General features: G+C 40.0%; 1 protein-coding gene across 1 annotated transcript in view; it reads left to right on the forward strand.

The window, feature by feature from the left end:
* The first annotated feature begins 834 nt into the window (after nt 1–834).
* The window catches only part of MAPKAPK3 (mitogen-activated protein kinase-activated protein kinase 3), a 48,660-nt gene continuing 34,142 nt past the window's right edge, over nt 835–15,352 (forward strand). Inside the window, exon 1 of the mRNA XM_009575217.1 lies at nt 835–1,059. Coding sequence (XP_009573512.1) covers nt 835–1,059 — 225 coding nt within the window. The remainder of the gene's footprint in view (nt 1,060–15,352) is intronic.

A 15,352-nucleotide genomic window follows, 5' to 3' on the forward strand; every position in this document is an offset into this window, starting at 1 on the left:
TAACGGGGCTCGGAGGCCCTGGCACCGGTACCTCCCCCGGGGCTGCACTCCTGAGAGGCCAGAGGCCCTCTGGTCCGCAGTGGAGTCAGGCAGCTCCTCGGCTTTGGGAGCCATGCCGTTGCATCGCTGCGTACCCGAGTTTTTGGGTGGTTCGATGGTCCCCCAAGTGATTCCACACCTGCCCCTTGCTCTGTGGACCGGGGCAATTTGGTAAGCGCTGGCCCAGCACCAGGTCCAATGCCTGCCCAGGCAGTGGCCCTCTGGGGTTTAATCTGGGTATTCGTGGTTCTCTTGTGTTGCGTTAACTTGGAGTGTTGGGATGAGGCAGGGGACCATTGTGGAGATCTCTACACAAAATGGTGAGGCAACAAGTTGTTGATGCAGGTTTATAAGCTCCTCGAAGCAGAGGCCATCTCTGTTCCGTTGTACAGAGCTTAGCTGAATAAATCTTTAGTCCAAGATTCAGCACAGGCACTTGTTGCAGTAAAAGCAGTAATTTGTAACTGCAGACTGATAGCTGTGTATATTGGAACTGGGGTGACTGGTCTGTAAAGCTAAACAAAGTGTGCTTTCCTGAGGTGAACCTCCACTTCTGGTCTCTCTAGTGCCTGGTCGTCTTGTTAAGAAAGGAAGAGAGAAAAGTGGTTAGGTGAGAAAATGGTTAGTTCACACCAATTACTAATACTCGTTTACATTTTTACTCAGGACTAAATGGCGAGCAAATAGACTGTTTGAAGCACTGGCTTTGATCGCCTGAGAGGAGGGACTCTGCTGAGGATACCCCACAGGGAATCTGTTGGGTATCTCTGTCATCTCGGACTCTTCTTCCCTGATATGGAACAAAGTGAAGGTGAACAGGAATCCCAGCCAGAAAGTCACGTGGATAGCAAGAGCAGCGTGAAATCCTTGCCTGGGGGAGCAGCCTATGTCAAACTAGAGATTAAAAAACATGCAGTTACGGATGACTACAAACTCTCCAAACGGGTGCTAGGGTTAGGAATCAACGGCAAAGTACTGGAGTGTTTCAACAAGGAGACAGGCCAGAAATGTGCTTTGAAGGTATGGAGGCTCTTTCTTTTTTTCCTTATTTATGGTTTGGAGGCCAGAGTTCACTTCCAAAGCCCTGTAAAAGCCACTTGTTCTGTTGCTTACATTTCACAGAGTGCTGCATGAAGAATTTGAGTATGTGGAGGTGTTGCTATTACTTACAACACTGTAGTCCAAACTTGAGTCTTTTCCAGAATATTCTGCGTGAGTTTCCAGAAGAACGTTATCAGCTGTGAAATTCTCGTGTTCATATTTAACAGACAAAAAAGTGGGGGAGAGAACAGTGTCTTGTTGTGTTCTGTGAGAAAGCTTGCTTGATTTTGAATGAACATATTATGCAATACTTGGGAAGGAAACTATTTTGGATCTTGTGCAATGAAATAGGCCTAAGCTGGGAAGTATTTAAATATTCATTGGTCTTCAGGCTTTCCTCCCTTTGAAGACTTTTCTTAAGGGGCATTTCTAGTTGTTTACTCACTTACTCTCCTCTTTATTTTTGCAATTCATTTAGAGAAGGGAATTACCTGGGAAAGCACTGATTACATCAGTATTGGCAAGTAAGTTTAGTAGATATTTATGGTGATAAGTGCCACTTAAATAAATGGAGCAATAACCATTCATTAGAGAACATAAAGCTTACTTGCCTTTTGCTCTGCAGCTTTTAAACTTGAAGATTTCCCTGATACTTTTAAACCACATCATTAGGAAAAAGCAGCTCAAATGAGAACCAGGATGGTTCTGTATGGTAAGACTGAAAACCAGCTGAAGTAATTGTCATGAGAATTACTTAAGAATGTTACCAGCTCCTTGCTGGTGTTAATCTGATTAGTTGGGATGTCTAGAAGGCTTTCAGGTACCCTTCCTTTTCTTAAACCTCACATTCCATGTTTGCTGACAGCAGGACAAATCTGCTAGTGGTCAGCTGGAAGGTCTGCCAAGGCCTGGGTATGGTCTTACCAAGCTAGAACTGCTATCCCCAGCAAAGCCTTTGCACTTGGATAGAACAGACTGGAAATATCTGGTAGCTTCGCCTGTTGAAAAGATTTTTAATAGAGGACCTAGAAAAGCTTATAATACAATGACATGCTGATGAATTCACATGTTTCCAACACACTCATTTTATTTATCACATTGGTTTTTGTATTAGCTTCACATAGCTGACTCACAGAAGTTTATCATGGGGAAACTGGAGGTTTTGGCAAACAGACAGGAAGTACTGGGGTTTTGTGCCTGCATAGGGGAGTGTCAGGTTTTTACAACTCTGAGGTGATCCATCATTAATCAGATCCTTCTGAAGTGCTATCAATGTTAATTTCTATACTTAGCATACTGTGATGAAGGATAATAGTTAATACTGAAGCTGTTCTGCTGTTTCTGAAGAGTTCAGCGGCTTTGTTGCTGATTATATACCATTCATACTTCAAAGGTTTTGCAGTCATAAGGGCTGGAAGCATTTTAAAATAGAAGTTGCCATTCCAGAGGACAATCCAGTGGCAACAAGTGTGTTCCAGAGCAAATTCTGTAGCTCTGGAATCAAACAGGAAATACATTCCTATGGATACTAGCATCTGTAAAATATTTTTTTAATTCAGTGCTCCGAGTTGGGGAAGGGGAGAAGATAGGTAAAGTTGATGTGCCCTGACAGAATATCCTCTGCCTCATGGGGAGGAGGAACCTATAGTAGATCCTCTAATGCCAGTTTCTGTTTAGCACTGACTGAGTTGGCTGATTTTTTCAGAACTCTTAAAATATATTAAGGACCAAAGCATCATCCCCCCTTCCCAAACTGGAGTTTTGTCAGTAATGGCTAATATATCACTGAAATTACATTATATAGGTGTTTGTCATCCCCCCCCAGCTTTGGAATGTGTGCACTTCTGAAAGGGACAGAAATATTAAGAAGTTTGAGTTCTCTAGAGAGTTGAAATGGCAGATAATAGTTTGCTGCTTGCGTGTATGTATTTCTCATCGTTATGAGTTTAAGTGCTGAATAAAAAGTTAAATATGCAATTAAGTAAAACTGCCAGCAGCCCAGAGAGAATCCTCTATTCTCTCCAAAGATGGTCTAATGAGAAGATTACCCAACAAGGAAGAATAAAACCTGTGCTTGCTTAATTGGCAAGAATAGAAAGATCTTTTCTCAGCCCTGAAGATATTTGCAAGCATGAAAATATTCAGAAGAAGTTCTTCCATTGTTTCTCGTGAAACCTGAACTGGGCCACGCAAGTCCCAAACCTGCTCCAGATGAGACTTCAGAGCAAACCATCCAGTCAAAACAGTTACGGAAAAAGGACAAGAAACTTAGGAAAAAAATGTTCAGAAACGGCTTCAGTGCAGAATTCTCTGTGTAGGGACAATGGAGCCTTGGCGTTTCTGCCTTGCTGCTGCTCATACTTCCTCGGTGTGATGGCGGGGTTATCATTCACTTACAGGAATAGAAAGTGGAAGCTGATGAAGCTGTCACAGAAAAAAAACAACTGGTCTGACAGGTAATGACAAATGTAAAGACCGAATTGCCAGTTGAACAGGAAAAAACGGATGTTTGATGGATTTTTTTTTTTTTTTTTTTTTTTTCCCCCCTGGAGGTTGCTTGTGCAGTATCCATTGAGATCTACATATATATGTGGACAAATACCTCGGGCGTCAGTGTGCTTACTGTAACCTGCTCCTGGGAAAGGAAAAACACCACTCCTGCTGCTGAAGATAAAGCGTAATAGTCTGTTGCCCTTCACACCAAACCTGCCCATTAAAGCAGCTTCTGACTTGGCAGATGGCACTGCTTTCTGCCTGCAGGTTTTCTTTTATATGGGAACAAAGCCAGCACAGCCAGGATCTGGATAGAAATTACTCAATGGAAGGAATTTTAACTGAGGTACTCAAGAGGAAAGGGCTCGAACAGGCAGAAACATTCATCCCCAGAGCCATGTGTCAGTCAAGCACTACATACTGTAATTGGGAGGTCCCTGTTGTCTTCTTTACTCTGTGTCCGTAATTGGAACTAGTTAGAATTTCATTAATCATTTTAGAGTGGGAAAACACAAGATGTCCTCTCAGAGATACTGCAGGGCTTTTATTTTCCTAAAGTATTATGTGGCTTAGTTTACTCTGCGTGGCATTGTGATTTGCTACACGCTTTTACAATGTGCTGTCAGCTTTGTTTCTGTTAGATTGAAATGCCACATGCATTGCTGTCCTGCTCCAGAAAATCTAATCTGGTTACTCACTTAGATGCATAATGACATTTTGGCTGAACAGCACTGTTTCCAAATAGTGAGAGTGCAGGGATTTAGAAAAGTATAAGCATAAACAAAACTGCAGGACTGTGGCCTTCTAGAAGGCAACTATGTTTTAGTCTCTCTCTGCCTTGCAAACAGAAAACCTCAGATCTCTTTTCATAGTTGATCCAGAAATAGCAGTCAAGTGAAGTCTAGTCACTCTTCTATTTTTATCTCTTCTTTGTCAGCCTGCCCCCTTCTGTTCACTTTACCTTTTGGGGCTAAAATTTAACCTCCACTCCTTTAACACTGTCATCAGCCTGAGTGTTCTCTGCTGTTTTTCACGCTTCTCCCTGTTTTTGGGGAGAGGAGGAGACCGAAATAGCTGACTACCTGTGAGGATAAATGTGGACTCCTGGGACTTGCCTCCCATTAAAAAAAACCCAGTGTACGGTTCCTTGTTCGTTCTTCTTCTCTCACTTTTTTTCTTTTTTTTGGCACAAATTCCTGCTAAGTGGTGTCAAAATTATATTTCAATGGATTTGATGACCTACTTTATTTTTGTGAAAGACGGTAGAAAGAGCTCAGGCAGAGCTGGGATCAAGAAAAGAGAAATAGAGCGCGATCTGCTGAGGTATTGGGACTTCTCTGCATCTGCAGCTTCAGGATTTTGGTGGATGATTCAGGATGTAAAAACAGTGTTACGTGTCGTTGGCATACTATTAACCTTCAGTAAACAGGTGTTGCTTCTTTCCAGGAAAGAAAAGGAAGGACAATTCAGGCATAGTAGCAAAACAAAGACCTTTGGAACTTCAGGAAAACAAAGTACATTGGTTATGAGTGTATTGGTACTTTTGATATGAAAACTCTCCTGAATAACAGTACAGCAGTTGTAAAGTGCTTCTCCCCTAAGCACTGTGCATATGCGCCGTATACTGCAGCTGCCTTCCAGTCATCTGAGACTTCTAGGTTAAAGTGGAATATATATGAATGAACCGGCTAGTTCATAGGTCTTATCCTCTAGAATAAATAGTGAGTTAAGCCATAACCTGCCTCATGGAAAATGTCCTGTGCTGCGAAGTGCCAGCAATACAGTATATGTGACTTGCTGATTTGAACACAAACAGGTGAAGCCCGAACATTAAATAAAGCAAAAAGCAAACACAAAAATGAACAGGCTCCTTGCCTTTTAGATTTAAGGAACTTTTGGTGAATGATATAAATGATCATCATAGAGTAGGAGGCTCTAATGTTATCCATAAGAGTATTAGCATAACTTCGTGCTCAGAAGAAAGGAAAGAAGGTAATGGAGAAAGAAAGCTTGCAAAAAAATCATTCCCGAAATGGTTCTTGGAAACCACACATAGGACTATATAGAGAATGTTGTTCTGCTTTCCAAAGTGGAGTCGCTGTGGAGAAAGATAGTCGTTCTGTGTCACCTTAATTTAGTCTTGGGCTACGTTTCCACCTCTCACTCAACTGTAATGTTTCTGATTATGTTAAATAATACTACATCACGTAAGCTAATTGCTGGATAGGCTGTTTTCAGTTAGTATACCCTGAAGTCAGGTCATGATTGCTTACTAACGGGAGACTGTACAGTCCAAAGTATTTGTTTTGCAAGTTATCTAAATAGCTCATACTTTTAAAATACCTTCTTTATTGCCTGAAATAAGATGATGATCAAGGAAAAGAATGCAGCAGTGGAGAAGGCAATGCATACAGTGAAGTGAAGGTTATTTTAGGCTGATGATTGATTGTAGAATAGGAAATGTTAACAAGCTGCTTAGATGCTATAGATTGCATTTTTAGAAGAGAAGAAAATTATGCCAGATTAGGAATGAAACATTTCAACATCTTTAGAATAAGGAAGAATAATGTTGTACTAAGCTAGAACTGTGGTGAGAATTCAGGGGAAGCAACTGTAATTGTTGGTTAGGATTTGTGCAGGATGAAGGAACTCTTGCTTTATTGGAGTGATTGTATGTTTCAGGAGGAAATGAGCAGTTTCTAGTGAAGTATTCTGTAGTTCCCTCTTACCTACCATGTTCCCTGCAGCCTATTTATACTGGTTTCTCTCATGCTACAGTAAATTCAGTGTCAGTAACACAGCTGAGTATGAGTAATAAACTCCAGAAGCTGTGTGTTGTAGATCAAAGCCAGATACAGTGTAGAATGAGTATATGAGTTCAGAAAAGTTCTAGTTAAATAGCAGCCCCCAGTGTATGGAGGAGTACCTAAAATGTGGATGGCATGCGACTGGTCCTTGAATTTTATCCTTCAGTGCCAATCTTGGTAAGTATTACGTAAATACGCATAAAATAACATTCAGTCGATTAAAAAAGTGGGTCGTTTCTACTGCTACAAGAATTGTTTTTAAACCAGTGAGTTATTCAAGACTTGAGTCTTTCAGCACTTTGTACGTATTTGGGCCAGAATGGCACCTTCCAGAGTGTCACTTGGAGTAGTTAATTTAAAAAAGGTGGACTTTATCAATTTACTTTGAAGATCTGGCATTCTTGACTGGTCTTCTCCTTACTTGAAATACAGCAAATAATTTAAAAAAAAAAAGGGCTTGGTCTGAAATAATAAAACCATGTGTAGTAAATTCTTACTAGGTTCAATGGCAGTTCGTTAAGCCTATGAAGTGCAAACAGAAAGGCGAATGCTACAAATCATTGTCATCTTGAAAAAACAAACTATGTCGATGCTACTTTGCACCTTCTGTGTTCTTTTCCAGTCTACTAGCAAGCTGGCACAAGTTATACGCTGACTTGGGTAGCAGCAAAGCTAGGGAAGATCAAGGTGTGTTCCCCTGCCTTCACCCAGGTTCAAAGATCTGAGAAAGTATTATAGATATATGTCTTATTTCAATTGCGAGGAAGGTGCTTAAAGGGAGAGCACGTGTGCGTATCGGTCAGACATGACTAATCACTTGACACCCTCTTTGGACTAGAAGACCCTTCCTTTTGTCTCTCCCTCCTCCCTGTAGAGTCTAAATCCTCCTATTCCATTTAACTAAAGTAAAACCTCCCTGGTTCATGCTAGCTCGGAGTCTCATTACAGATAACTGGATTTTGCAAATCAGCTTTAGTGCAAGGGAACAATAAGCAAGAATTTTAAAGTTGATTTACAAGACAAGTGTACTTCAGCCTCATTTACTTATGGTAATGCCATCTAGAGAGATGCCCAGACTGGAAGAACCTGTTAACATCTTTTATAATTTGGGAAGAATCAAGGCCACACCTGAATGTCACAGCTCACATCTTTTTTTCCTTAGTATATTTTTCTCTGTCTGTGATAGCACCCTGTGTAAGAGCAGCCTGGTCTGAGAATAAATGACTTCTCGTGATAGCTTGCTGCGAGTTAAGTCTCAGCAGAAAAAAGAGATTATCTTCATGCTGTGATAAATTCATGGGAAGCATAGAGAAGGAAGATGTCACTGTCATTGGAAGCAAGAGCCAATTTGAATTTGAGAAAGTTAATAGATGAATATCTTGCATATAAAGACTGTTTTTTGTTAATCTCTTAAGTGTATACAGTGATTTTTTTTATTTTCAAAAAAAAGAAAAAACAATCATTGATTTATTTACATAATCATATGCAACATTTTGCATCCCTAAATGTTTTCACAGTTACTATTTACTTGACCCTGAAAAAGTTCCCTTTTCCCATATGATATGCATATGTTTCCTTGTTACGGAATTTTTCCATGTTAAATACGTCTTTAGAACACCAGACTTTAGGATTGTGTGTAATACTCTAATAGCAATAGTATAGCTGTCTGCGTAGCTATCTTCATTTCTTTGGGTACAGTGGAGTTGTCTGAACTGTTTGCTTTGCGGCTCTTATACTGTGGCGACGTTCATGAAAAGGAAAGTGGCGGAGATGTGGCCTGTGTTGGAGGTGGAGGGTAGATGACCTGTTTACTTAATTGGAAAACCGTGAGAACTTCTTTCCATCATCACCAGTGAAAGCTGGTGGTGCGGTCTGTCTGGATTAGAGTGCATAAAGTGCGTGGATTGTGGTATTTTACATAGGCTTCCTAAGTACTTAAGATGATTCAAAGCTCCGTAATTGAGACTAAGCTATAACGCTCCAGCATTTTAATACCTCAGGAGTGAAGGGGGAGAGAATTCTTGCTCAGCATGTAATTCGCGCGTGGCCTCCCAGTTCCTGAATCTTTGTAATACTTGGCATTTTGCACTGAAGGTTTCATGGCCTGTTTTAAGAGAAAAAGCAAATATTAAATTTGAGTAAGATTAATTTTTCCTCCAGAAAAGTTTGCTTGCTGAACTTACTTAAAAAAACCAAAACAAACCACCCTGAATGTGCCATCTTTACGAGTAATTTCAGATGTTCTGGCTAAGGAGCCAATATTATTAAAGTTGCACTGTTCACAGATCTTAAGTCTTGCCAGTTCAAACTCTGGCTCTGTTCCATGGGCTTTTTGCCAGGATTTTTTTTTTTTTCTTGAATACTCTCTTAAGTACGCTGGCGTTCCAAGTAACAGGCCCTAAGGCAGCTCCTGGGATCTTAGTCAGCTAGGGCTGAGGACAGATTTATTAAGCCCATTGTAAGGGGAGAGCTCAGAAAAACTTTGTTTGTTTTTTTGGATGGCACTTCTAAAATATATATACTGTTTGGAAGCGGTAGGGTGTGGAGTGACTCATGCTCTTCATCCACTGAACTTTCTTGTGTGGTGAAATTTTGGCTGGGGCGAGGAGTTTGCCTAGGTGTGAATCAGCTGTAAGCCCTTTTGAAAGCACTTGAGTAGTGATTTGTAACTGCAGTTGGTTTCTATTATACTGTAGGGTGGATTTGGTTTTTGTTTTTGTTTTCAAAGGAGAGCAGTTAAAAACTGGATAGGGAGTAGCTGCCTCACACACCTGTGTTCTGCGTGGGACTCCTGTGTACTGCTTAGCATCAAATCTACCATGTATTTCAGGGATGAAGAGTCCTTAAAAACCCATTTGCAGTGCCACAAGGCCTGGCATTTGATACTGCCATAGCTACCAGTGTCCTCCTTGCCTGTAGCTCTAATGATGAGAAATACTGTCCTTTACTCGCTTCACTTGTAACCAAAAAATTATTTATTTGTTTTTCTTGCAAAGGATTAATTTCTCTCAGGGCCTTATTCCATTTTCCCACATGTTGCTTTTAGTCAATGTGGCTTTGTCAAAAGCAGTCTGGTTTCCACAGCAACAGAGTTGTTAACACCAAAGATGTCAGTGCTCGAAGGTAGGGAGGGGAGGGGGCTGCATTTTCTGGCTCAGCTGCCTCGCCACGGTAGAGGCCCTTGCTGCAGCCACGCTACAGTACAACGTCTCCATTGTCTTTGTGAAGAGTAAAAGCCTTTCATTTTGTTCTACTCTTCCTTTTCCAATCAATTTACAGTCAAAATTTGACACTTGGGAGGGTGATGAGGCTTGATGGTTCCTTGATGCTTAGAAGCTTCCTGTTCTTTCAAGCCCTCTGAAGGGCTGCTGCTCTGGTGTCTGCTTTTTAAAGAGTTTTTCTGTGAACAAAATAGCACTTGCATACATGCAAAACCTGTAGCAGTAAGTTTGTGATAAAGGAGAGTAGAGCACTATTCTTTTTGACCCATGTTCAATGTCTGCTTATGAATGATAACATGAAAAATGATCAGGCCTTTTACCTTGCCCAGTAATGTGAAACCTCCTCCAGTTAAACCTGCTTGGATGGGTTTTCTGAGGCACCCATCCCCTTAGGGTGGGAACTAAGCCTCGCTCCTATTGACCTTGGAAAATTGCATTGTTTAAAAGTATTTTCTAATACATAGTTAACCTGAGAAAGTCATTGCCTCAGGAGCTGAGTGGTAGTGATGCTGTGAAGATCTTGAGAGAAAACAGCGCTTCTCTGAGTATTGCAAATGTGAAGAAAAACCCCATAGTTTCAATATCTTGTACAAATTTGGCTGTGGTCTTCTAGATCCTGTTGTTACAACTTATAATTACAAAACTGTCAGGGCAAGTAATGAAACTCTGAGCTTCAGAAGGCATCTTATTGCTTCTCTTGTGTTAAGTGTACTGCTGCTGCAGGTGTAAAATATCCTCCTAACCAAGGAGAGGGATCAGCTTTGCAGGTGGCTGTAGCTCTGGGTAATGTCCATCACTTGCATAATAGTTTCATGTAAGGGTGTGTCTTCCTGGGCAAGTTATTCTTGCTTAAACTAGGGCGTAAACATAAAGTGAAATAGATTTTTCACAACAGCTATTAATATTTAGATCCTTCTTTTTTTTCTCCTCTTATGAAGGGCAGGGCGGGGAAAGCACTTTTACCAGACTTGGCCCATGGTAATGCAAACAGTGTAATGTTGTTGAAACTTCTTTTCAGGCACGTTCTGCTGCTTACTTTCACCTTTAATAGAAATTATGGTAAAAAGCAACTGCTGAAGACAGTTAAAACCAGAAGCTGAAACTTTAGAGAAATGGGAAGTTAATGCTTTAAACTGGCTCAAATACATGATGAAATCATGTACCCAAGTGCAGATATGGTTTTAATTCAATTTTTGGATGCCTATTAATGACTTTTAAAGACTAAGCTTTGTATCCGCAACTTAGAATAGAATCACAACCTGCTTTTGATAGCTGGTTGTATTCTTACTGTTTATTTCTGCCACTTTCTTAACAAGTATCTGGCTCTGCATTGGAGTTCGTGGTACACAAGTCATTCTTACAAAAGGCAAAATCTCTGGAAGGTTATGTCTTGTCTACTGGAATCAGGTTTTTGCCAGGTTTATCAGATTTAGTTGCGTGGGTTTTCAGTTGATTTTCTTTATGTTTGGAAACCTACAAAGTAGCATCTCACAGGATTTCTGGCATCAGAGTGCAGGGAAGCAGACTGACAAGGTGAGAGTGGTGGATGAGGAAAGGTCAATTAATTTAGAAACAGTCTCAGTTCTGGTGGATTGGTACCAAGTGGAATTTTCCTCCAGTCTCTTAGCTCTGTAATAGCTTTTTCCTGTTGCTGAGATGCTGTGATTAAAGGCCTCTTGAGGGCAGAAGGAGTGTGAGAGTGACTTTTAGTTCCAGTTGCATTTCAGAAACCCTGATTGCCAGGCACACCTCTGTTTTGGCAGGTGAGTGTGACTGCCTTGACTTGGGCTGGGGCTATATGCCTCTTACTGTTGAAAAATGGGATATGACACTCAAGATCTACAAAAATTAACCTCTTACTGCAGTAGGGAGGAGGAGAAAGCAGCAATGTACATTATTGATAAAAGACTTTATACAAGAGCAATTAATTCTGAGTCTCTTCCACCTCTCTGCTGTCTGAATCACTGTTGTGGAGGTGTGAGGGAGGGTGAATGACAGCAATGTTGTGTGTTTGTGCACAAAAGCCAAGTCTCACAGGGGAAATATGGAGAAAGTTCTCACAAGTGTTGGTTCAATAAAACATCCAACACAGCAATAATAATTTTTTGTTAAATCAAAATACCCCAAACTGGTTCTTGGTATCTGTGACAGTCTTGATTTTTGGCAATATAAGCTAATAACTGTGTAGGACTGTTTAATTTAAAAACTGAAGCAGGAGTTTGCCTTCATCCTACAAGCAAAGGAGCATGTTTCACAGGAGGGCGATTTTGGAGAAGGAGAGTGGTTTGAGCTTGGAACCTGGGTAGAGTCAGTGTGAGCAAGGGCTGTGTGGCAGTCCTCTAAGGATAGGATGGGAAAGCATCCATGACTCTGCTGAATGTGGAGTTTCTCACATGTCATCTTTCCCATCTATCCCAAGCATCAAAGGTAGTGAGGAGATTGGTGTTCTCTGTTTTTGTTTATGTAAACCTTTTAAACTCAAACATCTGAGCCCATTCAGTGTGCTATGACTTTGTATTGTGCTCTGAACAACCGTTTTCTAACGCAAGTTGTGTGTTCCAGGTATGATTTCTTCATCTCTGTTTCTTGAGGATGCTCTGACTCGGCAGACCAAAATGGTCATTTCTGTCTTTAAAAATTGATCTACTGACCTGCATTTGAGCAAATTAAAATAGGGATGACTTGGTGGGGGAAGGTATTGTTAATATCAGTGCTAGTCACCAACTTCTCGTGAACAACACACCACCTACATCACTGAGGAACCTTGCACTGTTTTATGTTAAAAATGAATAACACTAATGTGTTCCATCTTCACTTGGTTTCCTGCTGCGTAGGGGATTACCGGTAGACAACTGCATGTCATTACTCCCTACTTTATGTACACAAGAGCATTAAATGGTTATTTTCTTTGGTTGAGATTAGCACTGTTAATATATTATTAATATGAATTAAGGTTCTGTTTTATGATTGCTTCTTATTACCCACAGGTTCCTCACCTTCTCTGAAGGATGATTTCTTTCAAAGCTCCCTAGTACATCAGGTTTTTTTATAAAAAGAGTTCACCAGAGTAGAGCTCCCTCAATTTCAACTACTTAACTTGAAATGATTCAGAGGAGGAATGACTTTTCTAATGTGGTGACCCGGAGACCCTGACTGAGAAATCAGGCTGCATTGAGTTGTTTTAAGCTGTCTGTTCAAACCTTCAAATAATACTTAAACTTTAATTAAAAATAAGTTAACTTTAATCAAGATAATTTACACTTTCATACCACATTTAATCTATATCTGCAAGTTATTAATCTAAATACCTTATACCTTTGGACTGTAGATTCCTTCGCACATTTTGTTGCATGATCATACAGAAATCTTGGCTGATGTTTTGCATTTCAGCTTGCATCTACATAGAGTGATTGGTGTCCCTGCTACAAAACTTATTCTTTTCTATTTGCTTTTTAAAAATGGGCTAATTAAATTTATAAAGCATTTTCCTAAACAAATTAATAGAATCCTATGCAGATTCCGAGCTGTGTGTTAGTGTGTATTGGTCACTAATTACTGCCACTGAGACATCAGGAGCAATGATCTCTTTTCCAGTTCAGTATGACTGATTACCATTAATGGTTTGTAGCTGATGGCTTGTTTTGTAGGGAATATTTCTAGGGAGCCCAAAATCAGTATTCCTGGGACCTCTGACATCCCACTCCATGGTTGGGAGAACTTCATCTGCATATACTTGTGGTTTTGTGCTTTCAGTCAGTTTATTCCACGCTTTTTAACTTTTTTTCTTCTGTGTAATCAGGGCAGAAGTTGATTGCCTTCTCTTCCACCCCCACCTTTTTCTGCTATTCATTCTCTGGAAGGATTACATTTTAACTGCTAAATGTCAGTAAATGTCAAATTTTCCTTCCACCCCAAAACTTCCATTTTATTATTAAAAATTATATGAGGGGAAGGTAATCTGTGAGGCATCACTCTTTGCAATTTTTCCCTTTTTCTTCTCTCAGATCCATTTAGCATTCAATAACAGAAACTGTACTTCTGAAGTATGATAAAATTTGCTGTTAATCTTTTTCCAAACTACTAAATTTGGAGTTTTCAATATCTAATTTTTCACTTAATAAGGCATACAATGAAGAAGAAAAAAGTAAAATTGTTTTAAAAATAAAACAAGTATTCGCATTTGAACTTTTTCTGAGGCCAGGTAGAAGTGTATTATCTCTCTACTCTGCTTTTTCTTTACGGTTGATATGCTCCCCAATTAGTTAGTTTTTAACGATTCCTAATTTTAATTTTTTTTTAACTAGTTATATAGAAGTGTAAGCTCTTGTATATTATTTGCATGTTTCCTGTTTTCTGAAATCATAGAGCATGTAAGCTCAAAATAAAATACATTGTTTTGCCATTTTTGCATGTTTATATATATCTTTGTGTGAGAACATGAGAGCCAAAATTTATATTATTTAGAAAAAGGGGAACAAATAAACATTAATTACTAGGAACTGTAGCCCACTAGAGGCTTGTTAGCAACCACGAATATACTACAAAATCAAACTTGTAGGATGAGTAACTAAAACAAAAATGTTAGATTCCTTTCTGCCTTTTTCCTGAAAAGTCTGTTGGAGTTTGGCTTGAATCAGGAATTCAGTTTTGGCATTATATTTGTTTTCTCACTGACTATGAAAATAAAAGTCAGTAAGCATTGCCATTTTCAGGAAATACTCAGGCTTCCATGCATCATATAAATCAAGGATACAGGAAAAAGTAGTCCCAAAATAGATGACATGCTACTTCTGCAGTTCAACATAACTGTACTGCATTTGTGTTTCTGATGATCCTACAGTAGCCCAAGTTTCTGTGATTTAACACCGGGCCCATGAGGTCCATGTTCCAATTTCAACATTTACATTTTCCTGTCTATCCACGCAGGACTATAATTTACATCTTAAAATCTGCCAAATGTGTGAGGAGAAAAAAATTGGATATATGGGGATTTTACTCAGCAGAATATACCAAAGTTTACCTAGTTATTTTGTTTGATTTAAGTGCGCCTATGGGAGACTTGGAGGAGCTATGAGGCATGTTTACCCACTACTTATACTGGTTGGCCAAAGTACACTTTACATGCAGTTGTTACTTTCACATGCAATTTTAAAAGGCTTGGAGAGCATTGAGGAAGTGTCCCCTGTGCCTGCTTCCCGCTAGGCTGTATTACAAATGTGTGTTGCACTGCGCAGCATGGCTGGCTGCCTACCTGCAGAGCTGTTCTGGGGTAAATAGCACAATCACTGCCCCAGAATAACTCCCTGTAAAGGACAGGCTTTGATTACACAAGAACAAGGGAGTATTCTGGGATGTGTGTATATGTTCTTCCAATGCACATGCTCTCCACTAATCTGAGTTTTCCTTACATAGTCAGATAAGTCTTCCAGGATGGCATCTCCCTTACCACCTCCTTCACTGGTGAGGTGACCCAGGTACAAGGGCGAGAGCAGGTAAGTTGATAAGGATGATGTGGGTTGATGACCCCACAGATGATAAGGATGTGCCCAACTCAAGCTCTCAGCATGAGGGCTGTAACCTGAAATTGAATACAGGTATCAATGACTGTAGTCTCCTGTAACCTGAAGTTACAGCAACTCATTCTGTGCTAGCAGTAATGATTTATATAGTGTTTGTAGCTAGCTGATTGAAAACATGAGCCAACTGTTAGCACTGCCTTCTAGCAAGCGTGGTGTTGTGGTTTAACCCCAG

This window comes from Fulmarus glacialis, unplaced genomic scaffold (assembly GCF_000690835.1).
Source record: "Fulmarus glacialis isolate BGI_N327 unplaced genomic scaffold, ASM69083v1 scaffold15373, whole genome shotgun sequence".
Taxonomy (NCBI): Eukaryota; Metazoa; Chordata; class Aves; order Procellariiformes; family Procellariidae; genus Fulmarus; species Fulmarus glacialis.